The sequence below is a fragment of the Oculina patagonica genome, chromosome 2 (genome assembly GCF_052425735.1).
Source record: "Oculina patagonica isolate OP01 chromosome 2, crgOcupat, whole genome shotgun sequence".
Classification (NCBI taxonomy): domain Eukaryota; kingdom Metazoa; phylum Cnidaria; class Anthozoa; order Scleractinia; family Oculinidae; genus Oculina; species Oculina patagonica.
This window is the reverse complement of record NC_135759.1, coordinates 41,372,883-41,381,585: the sequence shown is the minus strand read 5'-3', so window position 1 is coordinate 41,381,585 and position 8,703 is coordinate 41,372,883. Positions and strand designations below refer to the sequence as shown.

Genomic DNA, 8,703 nt, shown 5'->3' with positions numbered 1-8,703 from the left:
ACAAGCACTTTACCGCTCAAATTTTATTGGTCCGATTTAATTGAAAGGTCAAGAGGCGGAGTTGTAAATTACAAGGCGATGACAAGGGGAGGAGTCTAATACTTCAAACATGTCCACAGCCTCTCCATTTTTCTTTCGCTCGCTTCGCTCGCATCTCGCGCTTCTCGCTCGCTCGCTTCGTTTGCTTTTTTGCGTTGAAAAATCGAAATTCGCGTTAATTTCATGAAGCGTTAATTTCCTATAATAAGGAAGTCTTCTTTCGAAATTACTACAACGACTTCGAGGCATCTCGAAATCCTTATTCCTGCATGTGTAGCTCAGCTAGCTGGTGTTTCTGGAACAGAAAAATAATGCAGCAAGGTCATGGGAGGGGTCCCATGGGAGGGCGAGTGTTTCACTGGATTTCCAAACACGAGAAAACAGATAAAAGTACGAGGGCGAAGGCCAAATGATTTTATTATTTTCGAGTGTTTGGAAAGGCAATGAAACACGGTGTGTCGTCAAAGCTTGCTGTGACCTCATAGCATTTCTCAGAAACAGATTCTCTTTCCAGGAATGAAGTTACTCAAGATCTAAATAATCATGACGGCTCCAAAAGAAGCTGATTGGTTAGAACATTTGACAATTATCAAAACCACTCTTTTCATTGACTCACTATACAAATAAAGGCCACTGAATAACGACAAGGAGTTTTAGATTTTTTTGCCGTCGAACGGCACTTTGGCGTCTTCCAAACAGAAGTCAGGGGAGAGCGTTGCGCCTTTGAAGATGAAATCACTTTCTGTTTTTTCTTTTCTTCTTTGCATCTCCATCGGTAAGTTACTAACATCACACTTTGCTTGAGCTTAAAATTCTTTGCACTGAAGCCAAGAAAGTGACCGTGATTGAGCAGTTACAGGCTTTCGATTAGATATCAGCCCGCGCCCATTTATCGCTTCCCAAACTCCGCGTTTCGACTGATCGAGATGTTTTATTCTCAAATTTGAAGTTTTGATGAACTGTGGGATCGTTGCTATGCAATTCTGCGCTGGAAAACGCTTTGTGTACCGAATGCGGAAAAAATTGTCGCTTTCGGCATTCTAGTGATTGTTAAATTGCACGCTCTGTACAGTATTCAGAGTTTCAAGGAAGAAATTATACGATTTTAAGGGTTGATTTTGCCTTAGAATTTGCCTCTGTCATGTGTACTGTGGACGCTGGAATTGTATTTACTGGCTTGCTTGCTCTCACCGTGCTCTTTTTTGCTCAGATAAGAAAACCCATTTCATTACTTCCCTTTTCTGAAGCAGAGGATAGAATTAGAACGGCTTGTAACTCAAATGCTACATGCGGGGAAAACGAAAGAAAAGTCATGTAATTGCTTTATTTTCGACTGTCAAAATATGTTGTTCTTTGCTCCAGGTTTGTCATGTTACGATGATAATAATATACATTAAATATTACTTAATTCTGATTGGTTAAAGAAGGAGTGCAGCTTTCGTGTAACACGAGTGCAAACATTCGCTAGGGGAACAACAGTACAACGCTTAAAAAATAGTTCTATAAAGAAGCCAAACACAATATTAGCCCCTCGTTCGGGCTAAATGTGTGGAAAACGTGTAGCGCCGGAGTAAAACGAGCAAGCCGAACTAAAAGTTCTGCCCTAAAGTAAAAGGACAAAAAAGTGACGTCTTGTCTTCGAACCAGACAGCTTACAGAGTGATGATAGCTACACTCGGCAAGCATCTGAATAAGCAAGGATACAAGTTTTCAATCAACCAAGTAAGTTCTTCGCCAAGTTATTTGCCAGTCTGTAATGGGAAAATTTCCAAATAAAGCGCAAAGTTCAACCGAAGAAGAAGTCCAGGTGCTATGGAAGCAGAATTTTCGGTGCCAAAACACCAGAAGCACAGGTGGCTCTAAAACGGCTTCGTATAATTTTTTTTAACTTTGCAGAAAGTTGTACCTTAACATGCTGATCAATGTTCAATAATAATAAAAAAAATTGGGGTCATCAAGCTCGTTTTTAATTTTTAAGCACTTAAAGCCAAAATTAAGGGTGTTTTTAAGGGTCATACTGTTGCTATGGTAACCAGTATCGTCAATCAAATAACCAAAACGTATTCACCAATCATTGGGTATTTATTTGATACCATTATTGAAGCAGTAACTAATAAAAATTTGTTGGACTGACCCGTCAAAGTATAAGAGCTGAAATGTGCTGAGAACCGATACCAGCCACCTTTTAAAACATTCACCTTAGGCCAGTCGAGGCTTATCTCGGTTTTCAAAACGGCAGAACGGCCGCCGTCCAGTTCTTGTTTACACCGAGCTTTTACAATCTAAGATGTACATTGTCTTTAGTCGGTTTTTATTAACCGAGTTGTGCTTCAAAAACGTTTGAAAATAATCCTAAAAAATTCCCGAGCTCACTGTACAGATGAATGAATTTGAATATTTCGCTCTTGTGAAAGTTTGAATGTGTTTGCTGCGCTTCAACCAATCACTTGAATGAACATTAAAAAAGGCGCGCGTTATCAAAGTTCAGCTGGTTTTCTTTTTTCTTCTGTCCATTTCTGCTTTCGATTAGCAAACTCGTATGATATCGCATGAATGAATGAATGAATGAATGAATGAATGAATGAATGAATGAATGAATGAATGAATGAATGAATGAATGAATGAATGAATGACTTTATAAGTATCTAAAGTATCTTGCATAGCTGCGTTAGCCACGAGCTATGTAATTTAAAATTTACTACGTATATTTGATCCAAAACACGTGCACGACTCCTATCTTCTATTAAAATATCAATCTTGTTTGTCAAACGTATTTTGTTAAAAATTTTAAAAACCCTGCATAATATAATCTGAATACCACCTTGTAATAAACAGCTTTACAAGGTTATTGATGGCACTGTTTATTTAAATCCCGCATTGTTAACTTGGCTTTTAACCAATTCATATTTATCTATTTATTTATGATAATCTGTATATATTTTAATTTATGACTTTGTTGCTTTTTTTCTTAATTTTAACATATATGATGACTGAATTGTAGAAGATTTTAGATTTTTGTGAATTTTTTCCTTCTTCCTTTTTAGTGTCCCAATTAGTGCCGATTTGGGTACAAGAATTAGCTCGACACTTAAATTAAGGTTCTTAGGCCCAGGGCAAACGTCGAACTTCACATGAGTCGAACCTAATGAAAATGAGCAAAATCTATTTTCGCAGGATATGGCCTCCAGTGCTACCAGTACTATAGCACTAAGAGCTGGGTTGACTTTGACAGCAACAAAAAAGAGGTGACTTGTCCTTCAAGTCTAAACCGCTGCGGCAAAGCCTTTGTGTCGGGAAAAAGAGATGAAGCGTCATTCGCAAGATACGTCAAGGGTTGTGGTGATTCATTGGAGTGTCATGCTGATACATCTGAATTGTGCAATTCTTCTGATCCATCAGTGAAGATCACCGAGTGTGACATCTACTGCTGCAGTGGGGATTTGTGCAATGGAGCCAAAGTACCAGTGGTCAGCGCCATCATGCTCTTGGCATGCGCTCTTGTAGCTTTTCTTCGTTAGTTTTTGTGAAGTTGTTAAAAATATAAAAGCTTTGCTCAATTGTAAGGAACGAGCTTTAGTAAAGCTTTTGTTTAATTAGTTTATTCTCAGTCGTCTACACGACTCCGGGGTGCACATGAAATAACCTTTGTGGAGTCACCTCATAAACATACTCTTCCCTCAATAGACTGCGACAAGACCGTACCCAAGATGGTACTTTACCCATTTAAAATGCGTATACAGTCAACTCTCTCTTAGCAGACACCTCTATAAGACGGACACCTCTGTAAGACGGACACCTCTATAAGGCGGACACCTGCTGTTGGTCCCGTCCCTGCCTGTCCCCTTTTTTTTTTAAACAAAATTCAATGATCAAAGATGTTTTTAAGGGACTGTTCAATATGTAGGGGGGCGGCGGAGTAGAAAGGGGGTGGGTCATGTATTTTTTTACTTTTGATCTGCACATAGCGGGGGGGAGGACATCTTAGTGACTTTCAAACTGTTATAGTTAAAAGAAAATCCCCAGTGGTATTCATCAGTATAAATTGATATATTTCTTGACGAGAGCAGTTTTAGATGTATTTCTAGTGATTTCAGAAGGCATGAATATAAAAAGTTCCCAAGACCATCAGGATCAAGTGTTCTGCCTTTTTGAATTAAAAAAGCTCCCCTGTATGGCCTTACGGATTAAATGTGCTTTTGAATAGTTGAGTGTTTGACCTGTGTGACACCAAATGAACGCCTGTCGACAAAATTATCTTTAAATTTAATCAGTTGTAACTTTACAATCTTAAATTCTTAAAAAATTCAAGCATTACTATTAGCTGCCTCCTCAGCTTCCATAACTTTGCTCACTGTGGGAGCCTAGCACAGTCTTTCAAAAGTTTCGTCTGCTCAAAAATTTGAAAGGCACTATATTTTTTGAAACGTTTCATATATACGCTTTTCTAAACACATTTTTTCTAATCGTAGATTGTGTTATCGCATTTGATGATCTTCTTTTTTGGCGTAGTTTTAACCACCTCGCCTCTATTTCGGAGTTTATCTTATTCCGGCTTTAGCGACAACATTTACGGTGATAAAACATAGATGGAATTTCCTTTTCTCCAGCAAAATTAAGGACTGATTTCAATTCTCCATCTATTGTGGGGCTTTAAAATCGTTGCTGTTGTCATTACTGCAATGAATGACATATGAGGGGTTGGTTTTTCTGAAGCTGAATGTTGTTTCTCCGATGTACAGAGGCTTGTAAGGTAAAAGTTGAGATGCGGTGATAACCGCCTACAAAGAGCGCGTCTGTCTGCCATATTTTACGACGCATTTTTATCATTTAGGTCAGTGACGACTCTTCCATGGTTATTTTGACATTCTATGAGATCGCCACGCGTTCTCCCACCCCACCAAACGGGTTCCTTCTCCTGTTTTGTGCACTTTGTCCTCGCATTAGCCAATCAAACTTGATTACAGGAAATATCATCTGTACATTAGACATCTTGATATTTTCAGGGTATATAGATAGATGCAGTTCCTTAATTTTCACGTGTTTAATCTTCGCGCAATGTTTTTTTTTTCGCGGTTATTAAATTTCGCGATTATTTTGAAATCGCGAAAATTAGGTACCGATCGACATGTGCAACAATGCAACAATGTTGCGTTAAAAGTTCCCATGTGTAACATGAATTAACATACACATTTTCCACTGAGCAGCAGTAAGGCCGTCATGTAATTCCAAGAAAAAAAACTTTATTCTTAGAAATGTTTGCCGGGAAAAGCATTTGCCTCGTAATAAAGACATCTCCATTGTTAAACGAATTCCTAGAAACTCGATTTGATTCTTAATACGTACGCTTGCCCGCCTTCTGTATAAATGTTAAACACTGAAAGGTCCTAACAGACAAGACATGATTAGTTAGCTACAAAAGTGACTTTCTTGACAGTGATCGTCTCCATAATTTACTATATTTTCTGTTTTTTGTTTCTTTGTTTTTTTTCCGGAGTCTGCGGCAACCGACATCTATTCGGTGTGTCGTCAAAATTTGTTCTGACCTTTTAGGTTTTCTCAGAAACGGGTATTCTTTCTACCCGGCATAGTAAATCGAACCCAATCGAGCTTAATTTCAATCGAACTCAATCGGACTTTTACGCTAGATCGAAAAAAAAGATGACGTCCCCAAAAGAAGCTGATTGGCTAGAACTTTTGACAGGAATCAAAACCACTGTTGCCATTATACAAATAAAGCCCACTCAGCAAAAACGTCACTGTTGAACTGCTTTTTGAAGTTTCACAAACGGAGTTCAGAAGCTAGAGAGATTACGCCTTTGAAGATGAAATCACTTTTTGTTCTCGCTTTTCTTCTTTGCATCTCCATCGGTAAGTTAATAACATCACACTTGAACTTGAAATTCTTTGCACTAAAAACCAAGAAAAGTTACCGTAATTAAGCAGTTTCAAGGCCTTCGATTGGAGGTCAGCCAGCGCCCATTTTTCGCTTAGCCGGAACTGTTATGCAACAAGTCAGTGTTAAAAAGTACCGCGTTTCGATAAATCGACATCGTTTAGTCCTTTTATTTTCAAATTTTGAAGTCTCGATCAATTGTGGGAGTGTTGCTGTGCTGGTTGCTGTGTAACTTTGCGCTGGAGAACATTTTGTGTATCGCAAGTGAAAAAATGCACGACCACTCTTTCGGCACTTGCGTGATAAACTCGAACGCTCGTTAAGGTTTATACGAGTTCTAGTATTGATTTTGCCTCAGAATTGTATTCCGAAAGGTAGCTTTTCTTGCGCATAAGTGGTAAGCTGTAAATGTATCGAAGGATGCATGTTTTACAGCAAAGTCGGTCAAGCCGCGTGTTCAGTTCTTGCATTGTCTGTCATATGTGGTCGCTTGAATTTTGTTTACTGACTTACGTGCTCTGTTTTTGCTCAGAAAAGAAAACCGATTTCATTACTTCCCTTTTCTAAAGCAGAGAATAGAAATAGAACAGCTTGTAACTCAAAATGCTGCATGCGGTGAAAACGAAAGACCAAGCGTAGAATTCATGTGACCTCAGGCAGCGCCCAGAAATTTTTTTGAAAATTTCAAACTGGAAATTCATGTAATTAAAGTCATGTCAGAAGTTAACCCTTGCATGTTACGATGATTACTGCTTAGAAATGAAATTTCTACTAGTTGCTGATGTTGACCAAATGCGCAACTCACTACAGTTTCAAATTTTGACAATAAAATTTGACAGCTACTTGTAAAAATTTCACAGCGCTTCGTTTCGGCCATGGGACTCTTCAGAGACCTTTCTGCTTGAATTGGCAAACTCGTTGAGCATCGCGCCCAAAGTCCCGTTCGCAAACACGATGACAGCAATCTCGTCTTATATCGCACATGGATTATTCGTTCCCTTCGATTCCCTGTCGCATAAATAAAAATCTCGAGTTAACATTTGACAATAAAATGAATGAATGAATGAATGACTGTATTGAAGTGTCTAAAGAATCTAGCCGAGGGTAAAAACCCTCAACTTATAGCATGATAGGGGACACAATTTCACAATTAAACTTGGGAAATAACATTAATTACATTATTAAAATAATGATACCAATCTTGTTTGTCAAACATATTTTGTTTAGAATTTTAAGAACCCTAGATTATATTATTTGAACACCACCTTGTAATAAACAGCTTCACTATTTCATTGATGGCACTATTTATTTAAATTCCTGCATTGTTTAACTTGGTTCAAGTCATGTTCCATTTTAACAATTTTTTTTTTCTAAATTAATATTGTTTATATTTGCAAGTTTAGTTTAGTACTTTATCTAAGCAACACCTAGTGTAACTTGGCTTTTAATTAATTCACATTTATCTATTTATTTTTAATAATTTGTATACATTTTAATTCATGAATTTTTTCTTAATTTGACTCTATATATATATTAGGATTTCAAAAAGATCATTTCCGATTTTTGTGAATATTTTCTTCTTCCCTTTTTAGTGTTGCCAATTAGTGCCGATTTAGGCACTAGATTGAGCTTAACACTTACAGGTTCTTACTTACGTTTAGAGTTTTACTGTAGAACATGAACAACATCATTGATATTTTTGCAGGATATGGCCTCAAGTGCTATCAGTGTTATACCACTACGAGCTGGGAAGAATGTGACAGCAACAAAAAAGAGGTGACCTGTGCATCAGGTCTAGACCGCTGTGGCAAAGCCTATGTGTCAGGAAAAAGTGATGTAGGGTCAGTCGCAATATATGTCAAGGGTTGTGGTGATTCATCGGCCTGTGATGCTGATACATCTGACTTGTGCAAGTCTTCTGATCCCTCAGTGAAGGTTGATTGCGACATCAACTGCTGCAGTGGGGATTTGTGCAATGGAGCCAAAGTACCAAATATGGTCAGCGCCTTCATGCTCTTGGCATGCGCTCTTGCAGCTTTTCTGCGTTAGTTTTTTTGAAGTGTTCAAAAGAAAGAAAGCTTTGCTCAGTAGAAGTTAGCGTTGCGTTGACGATTGGACGTGTTATTCATGTCAACTTGAGAACATTAAGATTTTTAGCAGGAGATGTTTTAGTTGTTGTAAGGACAAATGACAAATTTTGTAATGAACAAGCTTAACATGTAATAAAGTTTTTGTTTAATTTGTTTATGCTCCGTCTTCTACACGACTCTGGCATGCACATGAAATAACCTTTGTGGAGTCACTTCATGATTACATACTCTTCCCTGAATAGACTGCGACAAGACAGGGATGGAGGAGCCGGGGGGCTAGCCCCCCCCCCCCCCACTTTTTCCGAAAAAATAAAGACTTACTAAGAGAGGAGTCTCTTAAGCCCCCCCACTTCAAGTCACTAGTCAGCCCCCCTCCCCTACCTGAAAAAATGTTCCGCCAAACCCACAAGACCCCCATGCCCAAGATGTTTCCTCACCCTCTTAAGGCGGGGGCTTACCTGAAGGCCGTTTTTTCACTGCTTAACGTTTGTGTATCAAGGAATCTAAAAACCGTTCAGTCATCACACATAACTATGTTTTACAGTGTTTTGTAAATTTTGGGGGATGTTTGGGAGGAGATAGTTTAGAACCCCACCTTAAAATGAGTATAGTAAAAATTCCAAGTTTGACAGTGTTGGCCTTTCTTACATCAACATAGCACAGATTGGCCAGATTTGTATA

The 8,703-nt window shown here is 38.4% G+C and overlaps 2 protein-coding genes across 2 annotated transcripts; both read left to right on the top strand.

Annotated features, from left to right (window-relative positions):
* Positions 1 to 676: 676 nt before the first annotated feature.
* On the top strand, positions 677 to 3,603 carry LOC144641627 (uncharacterized). Its single transcript, XM_078500676.1, has 2 exons — positions 677 to 814; positions 3,214 to 3,603. Exons 1-2 carry the CDS (start codon positions 769 to 771, stop codon positions 3,555 to 3,557), a joined length of 390 nt encoding a protein of 129 aa, XP_078356802.1. The 5' UTR covers positions 677 to 768; the 3' UTR covers positions 3,558 to 3,603.
* Positions 3,604 to 5,777: 2,174 nt separating this feature from the next.
* On the top strand, positions 5,778 to 8,175 carry LOC144641626 (uncharacterized). The gene is made up of 2 exons (XM_078500675.1): positions 5,778 to 5,907; positions 7,638 to 8,175. Exons 1-2 carry the CDS (start codon positions 5,862 to 5,864, stop codon positions 7,979 to 7,981), a joined length of 390 nt encoding a protein of 129 aa, XP_078356801.1. The 5' UTR covers positions 5,778 to 5,861; the 3' UTR covers positions 7,982 to 8,175.
* The last annotated feature ends 528 nt before the right edge of the window (positions 8,176 to 8,703 follow it).